At 35.1% G+C, this 19,235-nt stretch overlaps 1 protein-coding gene and 1 long non-coding RNA gene across 5 annotated transcripts in view; one reads left to right on the forward strand and one right to left on the reverse strand.

Annotated features, from left to right (window-relative positions):
- On the forward strand, positions 1–13,686 carry LOC141778451 (uncharacterized). Its single transcript, XM_074652729.1, has 4 exons — positions 1–748; positions 9,540–9,839; positions 10,179–10,266; positions 11,555–13,686. Exons 1-4 carry the CDS (start codon positions 271–273, stop codon positions 12,168–12,170), a joined length of 1,482 nt encoding a protein of 493 aa, XP_074508830.1. The 5' UTR covers positions 1–270; the 3' UTR covers positions 12,171–13,686.
- LOC141778463 (uncharacterized) overlaps positions 10,307–19,235 on the reverse strand; it is a 22,081-nt gene continuing 13,152 nt past the window's right edge. Inside the window, exons 5-9 of one of the 4 annotated variants that reach the window (XR_012596071.1) lie at positions 17,767–18,161; positions 11,974–12,120; positions 11,210–11,347; positions 10,602–11,030; positions 10,307–10,321 (exon numbers count right to left, since the gene is read on the reverse strand). This is a non-coding gene — a long non-coding RNA (uncharacterized LOC141778463). Of the gene's footprint in view, positions 10,322–10,601; positions 11,031–11,069; positions 11,348–11,973; positions 12,121–17,766; positions 18,162–19,235 lie in introns of those variants that run through there. The other 3 variants (XR_012596070.1, XR_012596073.1, XR_012596072.1) reach the window with 3 other exon arrangements.

Below are 19,235 nucleotides of genomic sequence, written 5' to 3' on the forward strand. Positions count from 1 at the left end.
CGGCAGACTAACATCCGCTGAAGACAACTGCTGCCGAAGAAGAAGCAGCTGTCGACAGGAAGCGGAGCTGCGTCTCTGGAAGATTCAGCTCAAAACAAGTCTGTGTTTTGTCCCTTGTCTTGTTTGCGCTTGTCTTAACTCACGGAAAAGCCTCTTATTCATCTTCTAAATGTGACTATTGTTGTTTTTAAGCACCGTGTGTTCGCTGCTGGTGTGTTAGTGAGCCACACAGCGCCCGTTAGCTTAGCTTAGCATCAGTTGATACTGAAGATGAACCTGGTGAAGAACCGGACTCTCCATCCTCACCTGCGGGACGAGGAGGCTCTGGTGGTGGAGAACGCGATCCGTCTGGCGATAGACTCGATCATCAACGTGTTGTACGGAGTGAACAGCAGCAGAGCTCACCAGTACCAGCGGCTGGTGGCCGACCGGGACAAAGAGATCCAGCGGCTGGAGGGACGGCTGACGGACAGCGAGACCGAGCTGCAGCTGCTGCGGCGGAGGGGATGCTCCTGCGGGCTGTTCGGAGGAGATCACAGCCTCCCAGTGGGATGCCAGACCTCCTGTGATCCACTACAGACCTCCTGTGATCCACTACAGACCTCCTGTGATCCACTACAGACCTCCTGTGATCCACAGCAGACCTCCTGTGAGCACCAGACTGGAGAGCAGGATGGGTTTGAGCCAGGCTGCATCATGGACAGTGAGATGACAGCAGAGCAGCAGGAGTGTGAAATGAGCATCTCTTGTGAGTAAACATGAGTAGTATACATAGAACAGATAATAATGCACACAGGGCACTTTAGACTAAGCTACTGGAGTCACCCTGCACTATATTCACTATTAAGTCTCTTCTGCACTATATTCACTTTTAACAGTCTCTTCTGCACTATATTCACTTTTAACAGTCTCTTCTGCACTATATTCACTTTTAACAGTCTCTTCTGCACTATATTCACTATTAAGTCTCTTCTGCACTATATTCACTTTTAACAGTCTCTTCTGCACTTTATTCACTTTTAACAGTCTCTTCTGCACTATATTCACTTTTAACAGTCTCTTCTGCACTATATTCACTATTAAGTCTCTTCTGCACTATATTCACTTTTAACAGTCTCTTCTGCACTATATTCACTTTTAACAGTCTCTTCTACACTATATTCACTTTTAACAGTCTCTCCTGCACTATATTCACTTTTAACAGTCTCTTCTGCACTATATTCACTATTAAGTCTCTTCTGCACTATATTCACTTTTAACAGTCTCTTCTGCACTATATTCACTTTTAACAGTCTCTTCTACACTATATTCACTTTTAACAGTCTCTCCTGCACTATATTCACTATTTAACAATCTCTTCTGCACTTTATTCACTTTTAACAATCTCTTCTGCACTTTATTCACTTTTAACAGTCTCTTCTGCACTATATTCACTTTTAACAGTCTCTTCTGCACTTTATTCACTTTTAACAGTCTCTTCTGCACTATATTCACTTTTAACAGTCTCTTCTGCACTTTATTCACTTTTAACAGTCTCTTCTGCACTATATTCACTTTTAACAGTCTCTTCTGCACTTTATTCACTTTTAACAGTCTCTTCTGCACTATATTCACTATTTAACAGTCTCTTCTGCACTATATTCACTATTTAACAATCTCTTCTGCACTATATTCACTATTTAACAATCTCTTCTGCACTATATTCACTATTTAACAATCTCTTCTGCACTATATTCACTTTAACAGTCTCTTCTGCACTATATTCACTATTTAACAGTCTCTTCTGCACTATATTCACTATTTAACAATCTCTTCTGCACTATATTCACTTTTAACAATCTCTCCTGCACTATATTCACTATTTAACAATCTCTTCTGCACTATATTCACTTTTAACAGTCTCTCCTGCACTATATTCACTATTTAACAGTCTCTTCTGCACTATATTCACTATTTAACAATCTCTTCTGCACTATATTCACTTTTAACAATCTCTCCTGCACTATATTCACTATTTAACAATCTCTTCTGCACTATATTCACTATTTAACAATCTCTTCTGCACTATATTCACTTTTAACAATCTCTCCTGCACTATATTCACTATTTAACAATCTCTTCTGCACTATATTCACTTTTAACAGTCTCTCCTGCACTTTATTCACTTTTAACAGTCTCTTCTGCACTATATTCACTATTAAGTCTCTTCTGCACTATATTCACTTTTAACAGTCTCTTCTGCACTATATTCACTTTTAACAGTCTCTTCTACACTATATTCACTTTTAACAGTCTCTCCTGCACTATATTCACTATTTAACAATCTCTTCTGCACTTTATTCACTTTTAACAATCTCTTCTGCACTTTATTCACTTTTAACAGTCTCTTCTGCACTATATTCACTTTTAACAGTCTCTTCTGCACTTTATTCACTTTTAACAGTCTCTTCTGCACTATATTCACTTTTAACAGTCTCTTCTGCACTTTATTCACTTTTAACAGTCTCTTCTGCACTATATTCACTTTTAACAGTCTCTTCTGCACTTTATTCACTTTTAACAGTCTCTTCTGCACTATATTCACTATTTAACAGTCTCTTCTGCACTATATTCACTATTTAACAATCTCTTCTGCACTATATTCACTATTTAACAATCTCTTCTGCACTATATTCACTATTTAACAATCTCTTCTGCACTATATTCACTTTAACAGTCTCTTCTGCACTATATTCACTATTTAACAGTCTCTTCTGCACTATATTCACTATTTAACAATCTCTTCTGCACTATATTCACTTTTAACAATCTCTCCTGCACTATATTCACTATTTAACAATCTCTTCTGCACTATATTCACTTTTAACAGTCTCTCCTGCACTATATTCACTATTTAACAGTCTCTTCTGCACTATATTCACTATTTAACAATCTCTTCTGCACTATATTCACTTTTAACAATCTCTCCTGCACTATATTCACTATTTAACAATCTCTTCTGCACTATATTCACTATTTAACAATCTCTTCTGCACTATATTCACTTTTAACAATCTCTCCTGCACTATATTCACTATTTAACAATCTCTTCTGCACTATATTCACTTTTAACAGTCTCTCCTGCACTTTATTCACTTTTAACAGTCTCTTCTGCACTATATTCACTATTTAACAATCTCTTCTGCACTATATTCACTTTTAACAGTCTCTTCTGCACTATATTCACTATTTAACAATCTCTTCTGCACTATATTCACTTTTAACAGTCTCTTCTGCACTTTATTCACTTTTAACAGTCTCTTCTGCACTATATTCACTATTTAACAATCTCTTCTGCACTATATTCACTTTTAACAGTCTCTTCTGCACTTTATTCACTTTTAACAGTCTCTTCTGCACTATATTCACTATTTAACAGTCTCTTCTGCACTATATTCACTATTTAACAATCTCTTCTGCACTATATTCACTATTTAACAATCTCTCCTGCACTATATTCACTTTTAACAGTCTCTTCTGCACTTTATTCACTTTTAACAGTCTCTTCTGCACTATATTCACTTTTAACAGTCTCTTCTGCACTTTATTCACTTTTAACAGTCTCTTCTGCACTATATTCACTATTTAACAATCTCTTCTGCACTATATTCACTATTTAACAATCTCTTCTGCACTATATTCACTTTTAACAATCTCTCCTGCACTATATTCACTTTTAACAATCTCTTCTGCACTATATTCACTATTTAACAATCTCTTCTGCACTATATTCATTTTTAACAATCTCTTCTGCACTATATTCACTTTTAACAGTCTTCTGCACTTTATTCACTTTTAACAGTCTCTTCTGCACTATATTCACTTTTAACAGTCTCTTCTGCACTATATTCACTTTTAACAGTCTCTTCTGCACTATATTCACTATTAAGTCTCTTCTGCACTATATTCACTTTTAACAGTCTCTTCTGCACTTTATTCACTTTTAACAGTCTCTTCTGCACTATATTCACTTTTAACAGTCTCTTCTGCACTATATTCACTATTAAGTCTCTTCTGCACTATATTCACTTTTAACAGTCTCTTCTGCACTATATTCACTTTTAACAGTCTCTTCTACACTATATTCACTTTTAACAGTCTCTCCTGCACTATATTCACTTTTAACAGTCTCTTCTGCACTATATTCACTATTAAGTCTCTTCTGCACTATATTCACTTTTAACAGTCTCTTCTGCACTATATTCACTTTTAACAGTCTCTTCTACACTATATTCACTTTTAACAGTCTCTCCTGCACTATATTCACTATTTAACAATCTCTTCTGCACTTTATTCACTTTTAACAATCTCTTCTGCACTTTATTCACTTTTAACAGTCTCTTCTGCACTATATTCACTTTTAACAGTCTCTTCTGCACTTTATTCACTTTTAACAGTCTCTTCTGCACTATATTCACTTTTAACAGTCTCTTCTGCACTTTATTCACTTTTAACAGTCTCTTCTGCACTATATTCACTTTTAACAGTCTCTTCTGCACTTTATTCACTTTTAACAGTCTCTTCTGCACTATATTCACTATTTAACAGTCTCTTCTGCACTATATTCACTATTTAACAATCTCTTCTGCACTATATTCACTATTTAACAATCTCTTCTGCACTATATTCACTATTTAACAATCTCTTCTGCACTATATTCACTTTAACAGTCTCTTCTGCACTATATTCACTATTTAACAGTCTCTTCTGCACTATATTCACTATTTAACAATCTCTTCTGCACTATATTCACTTTTAACAATCTCTCCTGCACTATATTCACTATTTAACAATCTCTTCTGCACTATATTCACTTTTAACAGTCTCTCCTGCACTATATTCACTATTTAACAGTCTCTTCTGCACTATATTCACTATTTAACAATCTCTTCTGCACTATATTCACTTTTAACAATCTCTCCTGCACTATATTCACTATTTAACAATCTCTTCTGCACTATATTCACTATTTAACAATCTCTTCTGCACTATATTCACTTTTAACAATCTCTCCTGCACTATATTCACTATTTAACAATCTCTTCTGCACTATATTCACTTTTAACAGTCTCTCCTGCACTTTATTCACTTTTAACAGTCTCTTCTGCACTATATTCACTATTTAACAATCTCTTCTGCACTATATTCACTTTTAACAGTCTCTTCTGCACTATATTCACTATTTAACAATCTCTTCTGCACTATATTCACTTTTAACAGTCTCTTCTGCACTTTATTCACTTTTAACAGTCTCTTCTGCACTATATTCACTATTTAACAATCTCTTCTGCACTATATTCACTTTTAACAGTCTCTTCTGCACTTTATTCACTTTTAACAGTCTCTTCTGCACTATATTCACTATTTAACAGTCTCTTCTGCACTATATTCACTATTTAACAATCTCTTCTGCACTATATTCACTATTTAACAATCTCTCCTGCACTATATTCACTTTTAACAGTCTCTTCTGCACTTTATTCACTTTTAACAGTCTCTTCTGCACTATATTCACTTTTAACAGTCTCTTCTGCACTTTATTCACTTTTAACAGTCTCTTCTGCACTATATTCACTATTTAACAATCTCTTCTGCACTATATTCACTATTTAACAATCTCTTCTGCACTATATTCACTTTTAACAATCTCTCCTGCACTATATTCACTTTTAACAATCTCTTCTGCACTATATTCACTATTTAACAATCTCTTCTGCACTATATTCATTTTTAACAATCTCTTCTGCACTATATTCACTTTTAACAGTCTTCTGCACTTTATTCACTTTTAACAGTCTCTTCTGCACTATATTCACTTTTAACAGTCTCTTCTGCACTATATTCACTTTTAACAATCTCTTCTGCACTATATTCACTATTTAACAATCTCTTCTGCACTATATTCACTTTTAACAGTCTCTTCTGCACTTTACTCACTATTTAACAGTCTTCTGCACTATATTCACTTTTAACAGTCTGTTCTGCACTATATTCACTTTTAACAGTCTCTCCTGCACTATATTCACTTTTAACAGTCTCTCCTGCACTATATTCACTTTTAACAATCTCTCCTGCACTATATTCACTTTTAACAGTCTCTCCTGCACTATATTCACTTTTAACAGTCTCTTCTGCACTATATTCACTATTTAACAATCTCTTCTGCACTATATTCACTATTTAACAATCTCTTCTGCACTATATTCATTTTTAACAATCTCTTCTGCACTATATTCACTATTTAACAATCTCTTCTGCACTATATTCACTTTTAACAATCTCTTCTGCACTATATTCACTTTTAACAATCTCTCCTGCACTATATTCACTTTTAACAATCTCTTCTGCACTATATTCACTATTTAACAATCTCTTCTGCACTATATTCATTTTTAACAATCTCTTCTGCACTATATTCACTATTTAACAATCTCTTCTGCACTATATTCACTTTTAACAGTCTCTTCTGCACTATATTCACTTTTAACAATCTCTTCTGCACTATATTCACTTTTAACAATCTCTTCTGCACTATATTCACTATTTAACAGTCTTCTGCACTTTATTCACTTTTAACAGTCTCTTCTGCACTATATTCACTTTTAACAGTCTCTTCTGCACTATATTCACTTTTAACAGTCTGTTCTGCACTATATTCACTTTTAACAGTCTCTCCTGCACTATATTCACTATTTAACAGTCTCTTCTGCACTACATTCACTTTTAACAGTCTCTCCTGCACTATATTCACTTTTAACAGTCTCTTCTGCACTATATTCACTATTTAACAATCTCTTCTGCACTATATTCACTATTTAACAATCTCTTCTGCACTATATTCACTATTTAACAATCTCTTCTGCACTATATTCACTTTTAACAATCTCTTCTGCACTATATTCACTTTTAACAATCTCTTCTGCACTATATTCACTTTTAACAATCTCTTCTGCACTATATTCACTATTTAACAATCTCTTCTGCACTATATTCACTATTTAACAATCTCTTCTGCACTATATTCACTATTTAACAATCTCTTCTGCACTATATTCACTTTTAACAGTCTCTTCTGCACTATATTCACTATTTAACAGTCTCTTCTGCACTATATTCACTTTTAACAGTCTCTTCTGCACTATATTCACTATTTAACAATCTCTTCTGCACTATTTAACAATCTTCTGCACTATATTCACTATTTAACAATCTCGTCTGCACTATATTCACTTTTAACAATCTCTTCTGCACTATATTCACTTTTAACAGTCTCTTCTGCACTATATTCACTATTTAACAGTCTCTTCTGCACTATATTCACTTTTAACAGTCTCTTCTGCACTATATTCACTATTTAACAATCTCTTCTGCACTATTTAACAATCTCGTCTGCACTATATTCACTTTTAACAATCTCTTCTGCACTATATTCACTTTTAACAATCTCTTCTGCACTATACTCATTTTTAACAATCTCGTCTGCACTATATTCACTTTTTTAATAGTCGTGTATCACAGCTGCTAACCTGCACTATATTCACTTTTAACAGTTTTCTTCATCTCCTTGTATTTTTCTGGTATATTTTTTTTGTACTTTGCACTACTAATTTTTTTACTGCCTTTTTACTAACATGTTTTGCACTATGGAACTGTGATAGTGGAACCTTGAATTTCCCTCAAGATCAATAAAGTTACTATCTATCTATCTAGAATATTAGGCAACTTGGCAAGACAGCTTTATTTGTAGAGCACATTTCAGCAGCAGGACAATTCAAAGTGCTTTACATAAACATTCAAGAACATTGCTACAAAGTGCAAAAGAACATTAAGAAATAATTAAAACAGTTATGAAAACATTAAAGATTAGAAAATAAAAACAAGCTAAAAATAAAAGCTAGGATAGAAGCTAAAATAGAGGATAACACACAAAAGTAAAAGTTATAGTGCAGTATAATAAGATCATTATCTGGTTTAATAAAAGGCAGCAGCAGCAAACAGGAAAGTTTTAAGCTTTGTTTTAAATGAAGTCAGAGTTGGAGTTGGTCCTGCAGTTTTCTGGGAGCTTGTTCCAGATATTTGGTGCGTAAAAACTGAACGCTGATTCTGCATGTTTAGTTCTGACTCTGGGGACACTAAGCAGACCTGATCCAGATGACCTGAGAGGTCTGGATGGTTCATAACATAGCAGAAGATCAGAAATGTATTTTGGCCTAAACCATTTAGTGCTTTGTGAACCAGCAGCAGTATTTTGAAATCAATTCTCTGAGACAGGGAGCCGGTGTAGAGACTTCAGAACTGGACTGATGTGATCCACTTTCTTGGTCTTAGTGAGGACTCTAGCAGCAGCGTTCTGAATCAGCTGCAGCTGTCTGATTGATTTTTTAGGAAAACCAGTAAAGACGCCGTTACAGTAGTCAAGTCGGCTGAAGATAAATGCATTATTAGAGCAAGAATACATCCTCTCTACTGTAGCTTCATCATCAAATAATGCATATGGGTGCAAATGTTTTTCTCAAGTAACTCCAATGAAATGTCACTTTAACCCTTGTTTTTTTTGTTGACATTGGCGTTACTTCCTCACTGGTTAGTCACACAGACCCTGCTGCTGCTGTATGGGTGAAAATAATCATGTTTCCAAACTAGGGATGTCGCGGAAATCTAGTAGTCCATACCAATACCAGTGAATTTACACGATTCTCGATACCAATTCGATACCACGGTAAAAAAAAAAAAAAAAAACGATAAATCCCATGTAATCTCACTCTTTTATTAAAAACATTTGAGTAGCCTATATAGAATATTAGAGCAAGAAAACATCCGCTCTACTGTAGCTTCATCATAAAATTATGCATACGATACAACTTTATTATCATTTTGCATCCATAGGCAGCTCAGTTTGAGAAAAAGTACACATACAATAGACATACTGTCAGACAGACAAGTAAGACCCATCAGACAAAAAACAAAACGCATCACAATTATTCATACATAACCCATTACAAAATTACATCTGTCCTCTGGATTTACAGAAAAGGGTCTTACAGAAAATTGTTATATTATCCATTTTGAAGTATTAAATTAAATAATTGTTATTCTACAAAATGAAGTGCATTAAATTATTGAAGCATACATTTCTAATGTTAATTATGTTAATGGTAATTCTAATGTTAGAACACATACAATGACTGGAAAACAAGTTGTTTTTTCCCCCTAAGACAGTTAAACAGAATAATAACTGCGTGTCTCTGATTAGAGACCTGCTGGTTGCCTTTGACGTGGTCCCTCAAATCCAGTTTTTCTGAAGCATCCTCAAACATTCAGTTGAAATAATGATTTCAATTATCTGTTAATACTACCGTGATTATTTGTACATTTATTTATTGGCAGGCATTGGATTTATCTGTGTTTAAACAAAATGTACAAAAAACAACTTTAACAGTAACAAGAGTAAATGTAATCTGTCCTCTGAGAATGACATTTTTTGTCTCTTTTCTCCACAGTGGGCCTTTTCGCAAGACCCCCCTCGCGTGTCTCCTCCCAAAGCCACGAGTCCGCTCTTCCGTCATCCCCAAGCAGAATGGGCCTGGACCAGTCCTGCACCTCCCACTCCCCAGAGTCCTCAGGTGTATCAGAGGCAGTCAGGAATCTGCCTACATCTCCCAGCAGCATCGTCATCAAAGAGGAGCCGTGTGATATCGACACAGTTCTAATCAAGTGGGAAATGAGTGAAGACAGATTCAGGGACTATCAGGAGAGCACAGGCAGTCCACGTCAGGACACAGACAGTCCCAGTGTACAAAGTAATGTATCCTACCTTTTAATTCCTTTTACACATGAAAATTCAAAACATTACAGGGACTAAGTTACCTCTCATTGCTCTATGTTGCACAAATGTCCGTTCAGCCTGCGCCGTAATCCACGTGTATTTTTTGTTTATGTTGAGATCAGCTGTACATAGCGGAGCAGCGTAAAACACTTCATTCAAACTGGACAGAAACAAAATAAAACTCACCTAAACCGTCGTCGTGACCAGCCTTAAGACAGAGAAATGCCTTCACTAAATGCTGTTACTGTAAAATGTATTGGCGTGGCAGTGGGGTTGTATAACTGAGACAATGTTCATCCCTTCATCTCTTTAGAACAACTGGAGAACATAGAGAGAACACTCAGGGATATACCTCATGCAGATCCAGGCGGACATTGCGACCCTCATGAAGAACACCTGAGGTGAGTTATTTATTAGATACAAATGAGCCAAATTGATGCATAATGCTAATGTTACCTCATCCTAATGTTACCTCATCCTAATCCTAATGTTACCTCATCCTAATCCTAATGTTACCTCATCCTAATCCTAATGTTACCTCATCCTAATCCTAATGTTACCTCATCCTCATCCTAATGTTACCTCATCCTAATCCTAATGTTACCTCATCCTAATCCTAATGTTACCTCATCCTAATCCTAATGTCACCTCATCCTAATCCTAATGTTACCTCATCCTAATCCTAATGTTACCTCATCCTCATCCTAATGTTACCTCATCCTAATCCTAATGTTACCTCATCCTAATCCTAATGTTACCTCATCCTAATCCTAATGTTACCTCATTAGGGTTTTTAAGAGAAAATTCACCCCAAATCCCTGCATTTGTTTTCTGTGGCTAGTTAACCAAACGTAGACAATGTGAAAATGTTTCAACTACATGTAGACATAGAGATGAAATGTAAATGTGTGCGTTATCAAATATAAAATTAACCATCAAAGAAATCATAGACTCAAGTATAGGGGACTTCAAATTACTGCATACCATTTATTTTTTTGAATCAATACATTTTTACATTTTAATATTTTGAATTGATAAAAAATGTAATGAAAAAAAGAAGCAAATGTACTGCTGTGGACGTCACGTTAGTTCAGATCAGAAAGTCACACTATAATACAAACTAACAAACTGATTGATACAGCGGTAGACCAGCAACTCCCGTGTTCTGCAAGATAAAATTACTGTTTTTGTGAATGTAGTGTGGTGGCTTTGAAGAGAGCGATATAACAGCTTCAGTTCCCTGTCGCAAAGGGCTCTCTGATATCAGGTGAAAATATTCTAAATATAGCATACACTGATATAGATTTTTTTAGGTGGTTATTGGGCTGTGTGACACCGTCAGACCTTTCTGACGGGGAACTGAAGCATATAGCTCTCTTCGACGCCACCAGACTTCATTCACAAGACAGAGAAAGGAGTCACACTCCACACACTCGCTGTCTGCAAGAATTGCAAAGTTGTCAAATATTGCCACCGAACAACCTGTTGACAGAGGAGAATATGTTAGATCAGACATTATTAACCCTGTGAAACAAAGACATCTGTTCATTTGTCAGTTATTTTAGTGGATATTTGCCCATACATACTCAAATCAAAACAAAGCCCTAAAAACAAACAGAGTGCTTGGTGCTTGTTGAACTGCATGCCTACTCATCTGTGGGATCCCTTCTGACCTCTTGACCTCCGCAGGAACAAGAAGAAGGGTGTGCCGATGTCAGAGCTGACGGAGGAGGCTCAGAGATTGAAGAGGGCAGCCTGGAGAGCAGCTTCCAGGCGGTACTACGCCCGAAAAGTAGCCCGCCAACAGGCAAACCCCTCACGCGCCGGCTCCGGCCCCTTCCCCTCAAGCGCCGGCCCTTTCCCCTCAAGATCCGGCCCCTTCCCCTCACGCCCTGGTCCCTTTCCCTCACGCTCCGGCCCCTTACCCTCACGATCCGGTCCCTTCCCGTCACGCTCCGGTCCCTTTCCCTCACGCTCCGGCCCCTTACCCTCACGATCCGGTCCCTTCCCGTCACGCTCCGGCCCCTTCCCACACATTACAGACTCCCGGTATTCACAACCCATCTCTTTTGCGGAAAAGAGAAGGAGGACGCTGATATCAGAGTTACCTGAAGAGTCTCAGTCGCTGCAGAGGGAGGCTTGGAGAGCGGCGTCCAGGAGGTACTACGCTCGAAAAAATGCTCCCCACGAGACCGAGCCTACACAGTATGCACACCTGCTCCAGAACATAGCGCCGTCTGGAGAAACAGTGGAACCTAACAGAGAAGGAACCCAAACCAACAGTGGAGGAATATTGTGCAGCTGATAGTAATGTTGTTCATGAGTTTTTCTATTCTGTATATTTAAAGGTTTATTTCCTTGTGTAGAACTCAGGGCTGCACAATTAATCGAATATGAATCGTGATTACAATTTTAGCTTCCCACAATTAAATAAGCATGATCGCCGCGATAATGACATTTATAATACGTGCTCCGCTCATAGAACACTCTGCTGCATTAATCAACAGCTAGAGATGCACCAGCCGATCGAAGCCAGTCTCATATATCCGTTTTTTTACCGGTGAAACACACGTGCAGCCGCCACATGATGGTTTTACGTTGGCGCACAGGGGCACAGTCAGTAACGTCGGTGTGTAAGTTCTTCAGTGTGAGCGAAGAAGACATAAAACTGCAATTTGTCACAACTGCAAGTCCTAAATAAGCTGTGGAGGAACAACCTTAAATTAGTCATAAACCTAATTGTGTTAGAACGTAACCGCCAGGAAACAATCAGAAAATAACGTTTTATATCTCGTGATTCGCTGCTTTGTTTTCACTGCGGTCCCTCTCTCAATTCACTCTATAGCTCGCTCGACCATCGCTGGTCTTTCCCTCCCTTCCTCGCTTGTTGGGCCGATGAAGATGAGCCAACTTTGAATGCCTTGTGTTTACAAACAGCAACCGACAACGGTTACATGTTATCTTATTATTTTGTAATTCATTCCTGTGATGCAGCACTGAGCTGCGCAGCTCCTTCAGGTGCTTATGGTGCGTTCAAACTCTACTAAGCAAAATGAGTATAGCGTAGATTATAACGCTATCATGATGCGTTCAAATGTAATCTTGTAAAATTTAGTTTTTGGTGAGAAACTTGAATAACTACAGTTGTTTGAAGGAGATGTTTTCACAGCAATATTAAATAGATGAGAGAGGGAATTATGACCTGTTTAACTTCCTAACACTAGCTCTAAGCAGCTTCTAATATATTATTAGAACTACTAATAGAAAGATTTTTCTTTGTTTTTATGCAAATAACCGCTATAGATGACAATAACAAAGTGAAAGGATAACATTTAGAGTTTTTGACGGTTGGAATGTAGCACAACATGGAAGTGAAAACAGCGCTCTTTATTTAAATGTGAATTTGCAATCAAAATATTTTGTCCCTAAAATCTGAATAATCATGATCTCAATATTTATCTAAAAAATAATGGCGATAAGCATTTTGGCCATAATCGTGCAGCCCTAGTAGAACACGGGACTAAGTGGATGCTTGTTTCTATTTTCTGGTTGATTTGTACTGATGATGTTGAGATTTGTCTCAGGTTTTCTAATATGGTCTGAATAGTTTGAACCCTAGTTTGTTTAAACTGTTATTTGGGTTTCTTCATCGTTGAATTATGCAACTAACCCTAAAAACAACACTGCATCCATATCACTTTGGTTCTTATTTCTCAGTTTTCTTTTTCCTTTCAACCTTCTTTAGGATACTGCATTGCATGTCTGTAGAAAACTTCAACTGCAAATGAAGATTGAATAAATGTATTCTGAGGCAATATAAAGCTATTGTGCAACAGTACTTATGTAACAGCCACTGTATCAATACAGCGTCCCTGGAGTCCAACGTCTAATCTCAACCGAGGTATCTATAGTGGTCAAATTATGAGCTAAACATCTGTGTGTAAATGATAGATGAAGAATAGCAGTTTCATTTTTACTGGCAAGACTTAAAATGATTTTTTTGTTCTTTTTTTTGGAACATGTTAAATAAAATATTATTTAATTACAAATACTAAAATATGATTTAATTACAATTGTGGTATTTTCCTTCAAATGTAATAGCTTTTAAAAAATAATATAAACTAATCCTGTGGGTGTTCTGCGATCTAGTGAAATAGATTAGAGTCAAATTGAAGGATTTTACGATGACGCCTACATGTTCTGTTCATGAATTCAACAGCTGCCGTCACTATGAGCAACCACGCTGCATTGAGTCACACGTTAACACAGTTAGCAGACACTTTGTACGTTCTGTTTGGGATGCCGATAACTGATGTTTACCTTGTGGTCATTAGATGCCCTAGTTGGAGCAACCATCGTTATATTTCACAATAGCACCACAGTTAGTTGATAGAGTTCATTTATTCTGTGGGACCACCGCAGCCCCTAGACTGCCTTTAGCCCACTAACGTTAGATACGCAAGCTAATTAAGCAGTGTTAACTTAGCTGACATAACTTGTTTCACCATGTTGACTAACGTTAGGCAGCTGATTCCCGAACTCTTAGACATTGTTGTCAAAAGTGACGTTGCACATAAAGTAAAGGTAAAAGTAGAAAATTGTACGCGTCTTAGGACAGCTTGCATTGAAACGTGTGCATGTTGTAGGGAGATGCCACTAAAGACATACAGTATATACAGACGTGGACAAAATTATTGGTACCCTTCCGTTAAAGAAAGAAAAACCCACAATGGTCACTGAAATAACTTGAAACTGACAAAAGTAATAATAAATAAAAATTTACTGAAAATTAACTAATGAAAATCAGACATTACTTTTGAATTGTGGTTCAACAGAATCATTTTAAAAAACAAACTAATGAAACTGGCCTGGACACAGGCCAGTTTCAGTGACCATTGTGGGTTTTTCTTTCTTTAACGGAAGGGTACCAACAATTTTGTCCACGTCTGTACAAAGACGCCGCATTGGGTGCTTCAGCCCGTTGCTGACATTATTTTTTCGACATACTTTACTACAACTTTTTTTATTTTTTCAACATACTATACTAAGACTTTTTTTTACTTGCTATACTATGACTTTTTTTTATTATTTTAACATTCTATACCATGATATTTTTATTTTGTCGACATAATATACTATGACTTCTTTGGACAAACTGCTATGAATTTTTTTTCTGACAAACTGACTTTTTTTGACATAATATGCTATGACTTTTTTATTTCTTCAGCATACTATACTATGACTTTTTTCGACATACTATACCTTGACTTTTTTTTATTGTTTTAACAAACTATACTATGACATTTTTATTTTGTCGACATGCTGTACTATGGCTTTTTTTCATACTGTACTATGACTTTTTTTTAATTTTTCTCATACTATACTATGACTTTTTTATTTTGACATACTATACTATGACTTTTTTTACATACTATACTATGACTTTTTTTTTTTACATACTATACTATGACTTTTTTTCATAAAATTGTCGACATACTATACTATGATTTTTTTTCATAACATTTTTGACAAACTATACTATGATTTTTTTTCATAATATTGTCGACATACTATACTATGACTTTTTTTCGACATACTATACAGACATTTTTTTTTTACATACTATACTGACTTTTTCCATAAAATTTTCGACATACTATACTACAGTGCCCTTTGTTTCTTAAAGTTTTTCGACATACTATTCTATGATTTTTTTTACAATACTATGACTTTTTTTTCATGAAATTTTCGACATACTATTCTATGATTTTTTTTTTTTTTTTTTTTTTTTTTAACAATACTATGACTTTTTTTCATATTATTTTTGACATACTATACCATGACTTTTTTTCGACATGCTATACTATGACTTTTTTTCATAAAATTGTCGACGTACTATACTATGATTTTTTTTCAGAACATTTTTGACATACTATACTATGACTTTTTTCATAATATTTGCGACATACTATACTATGACTTTTTTTCGACATACTATACAGACATTTTTTTTTTTACATACTATACTATGACTTTTTTCATAAAATTTTCGACATACTATACTACAGTACCCTTTGTTTCTTAAAGTTTTTCGACATACTATTCTATGATTTTTTATTTTTTTACAATACTATGACTTTTTTTTCATGAAATTTTCGACATACTATTCTATGATTTTTTTTTTTTTTACAATACTGACATTTTTTCATAAAATTTTCGACATACGATACTATGACTTTTTTTCGACATGCTATACTATGACATTTTTTCATGAAATTTTCGACATACTATACCATGACTTTTTTTCGACATACTTTACTGACTTTTTTTCGACATTCTTTACTATCACTTTTTAAAAAAAGATTTTACAAATTATACTATGACTTTTTTCATTTTTTTCGACATACTACTCTATGATATCTTTTTCGACTTACTATACTATGACTTTTTTTATTGTTTTAACATATTATACTATGACATTTTATTTTGTCGACATACTATGCTGTGACTTTTTTCATGATATTTTCCACATACTATACTATCACTTTTTTTTTCAACATAAAATGACTTTATGTTGAAAAATAATACTATGACTTTATTTCGACATAGTATACTATGACTTTTTTTTATTACTATAACATACTGTATTATGATATTTTTTATTTTGTGGACACACTTTACTATGACTTTTTTTCCGACATAATATAATATGACTTTTTCATTTTTTCAACATACTATACTGTGACTTTTTTTTCGACATACTATGACTTTTTTTTCGACATACTATTCTATGGCTTTTTAATTTATTTATTTTTTAAATACTATGATTATTTTTCCGATATACTTTAGTATACTATGACTTTTTTTTATTATTTTAACATACTATGATATTTGAATTTTTTCAACAAACTATACTATGGCTGTTTTTTGACATACTATACAATGACTTTTTTATGTTTTAAAATATTATACTATGACATTTTTATTTTTATCACATACTATCCTATGACTTTTTTTCGACATAATATACTATGACTTTTATTTTTTCAACATACTATACTATAACTTTTTGTCGACATACTATACTATGACTTTTTTTGACATAATATACTATGACTTATTTTTTCAACATAATATACTATGGCTTTTTTTTACACAATATACCATGACTTAATTTTTTCGACATATGATACTGACTTTTTTTTTTTTTACATACTATACTATGACTTTTTTCGACACACCATACTATCACTTTTTTATTTTTTCGACATACTATTCTATGACTTTTTTTCGACATCCTCGGGTTGTTCTTTAACCACAAGGTTGGCGGTTCGATCCCCAGCTCCTACAGACTACATGTCGAAGTGTCCTTGAGCGAGACACTAAACCCCAAGATGCTCCCTGGAGGCTTGCAGCAGCCCACTGCTCCTAAAAAATACTTAGGATGGGTTAAATGCAGAGGTCAAATTTCATGTATGTACCTATGTACTATGACAAAGAAAGGTTTCTTCTTCTTCTATGACTTTTTTTTTGACTTACTATACTGTGACTTTTTTTTATTGTTTTAACATACTATACTATGACATTTTTATTTTGTCAACATACTGTTCTAAGACTTTTCTTCGACATACTATACTATAATTTTTATTTTTTTCGACATTCTATACTATGACTTTTTAAAAAAAAAAATGTACATACTATATGACTTTTTTTTATTGTTTTAACATATTATATCCTATGACCTTTTTATTTTGTCCACACACTGTACTATGGCTTTTTTTCCGACATACTATACTATGACAAGTGCAGCTCGCTTACGACTGTCCTGACACCTGGTTGCCACTGTCAGTAGATCTCGCTGTCTCTCTCACGCACTTACGGTAGGCTACCAGTCAGCTTACCTCTTTTCACTTGGCCGTGGTCCAAAAGAAACTTTCCCCCGCTGTCTGACGTTGTGTCGCTGAACTGGAGGCCCAATCTCTGGTCTCTCTGGTCTGATCCGCGTCCAGCCAACCACACTCTCCAGTGGGTTGAGTCCACTGTCCGGTTCCGGTTCCGACCTCCACTGTCCGTCACTGCGCTCAATACTCTCTCTCCGTTTGACCAGCAGTTTGTGATGGACAATGTACATCAGATCATACAGAGGAAGGTTTTGACTTCATGTTGACGGTTCGTTTTGGTGATTATAGCTTACACGTGGCTCTGGTGTAGATGGCTGCTTCCTCTGCTCTCTGTTGTTGTCTCCTCAAAACATGAACTTACAGTCCGATATGCCAATCCATGCAGCTTCATATTACTGTAAAACAAAAGAAGGCTTCATCTCTACAATAAAAACCCGGACACCTCTCTATGGGCCTGCAGTTCATCCATCCATACTCCACCTGCGTCTAATTAGTCCAGCAGACAAAACTACCATGGATACCCACAGCGCCTCTCATTGGACACTTTTGGCAAATGGCTCCAACACTCTGATATGACTGTTTTTAATGGCATGCTATACTATGTATTTTTTTCCATTGATGTGTTTTGTGACATACTATACTATGACATTTTTTCTTACACCTTTTTAAATTATCGTTTTTATGGCACTTTTTTTGGGGGGGAACTTTTTATTTGATTTTCCATTTTTAAAAAAGCAGTCAAACTCAGACATTCACTGCAATAACTGCAAAAAAACCCCACATATTATATATGTGTCCCTTTTCAGTTGCAGCTAGACTGCAACCACTGACTTATTGTTTACATCCTTCCAGTTCACGGTTATCATTTTCTTGGCAATCAATAAAGTATCTGCAGTACATACCTATCTTCAGGCATAGATCCTAACAAAAATAACAATGGATCTATAATAGGACATCCATTTCTTTAATTTTATCAATTTATTCTTTTCCAAAATCCTTGAATTATCGGGCAGTCCCAAAAAAACGTGTGTGGTCCTCAATTTTTCCACGGAAGGTTCTTTCACACATAAAGAAATTATAAGAGGTGTATTAAAATATCAGATTTTTGATTTACAGTCAAACACTCTCCATAATTGAAAATCCTTTCTGACAACTTGTGCACAGGTCTTCTCAAGTATTTAATGACTTGCTATACTATGACATTTTTTATGAGCTTTTTATGGCGTACTATACTATCTATGACTTTTTATGACCTTTTAATGGCATACTACACTACAATATTTATATGAAATTTTTTTATGACATATTGTATGGCATGCTATACTATCTATGACTTGTTATGGCATTTTTAATAGCAACTGTGACATTTTTTATGATTTTTTTGTGACATACTATACTAGACATTTTTAGGATTTTTTATGGCATACTATTCTATGACATTTTTATGACACTTTTTGTGACATGCTATA

The sequence above is a fragment of the Sebastes fasciatus genome, chromosome 12, assembly GCF_043250625.1.
Source record: "Sebastes fasciatus isolate fSebFas1 chromosome 12, fSebFas1.pri, whole genome shotgun sequence".
NCBI lineage: Eukaryota > Metazoa > Chordata > Actinopteri > Perciformes > Sebastidae > Sebastes > Sebastes fasciatus.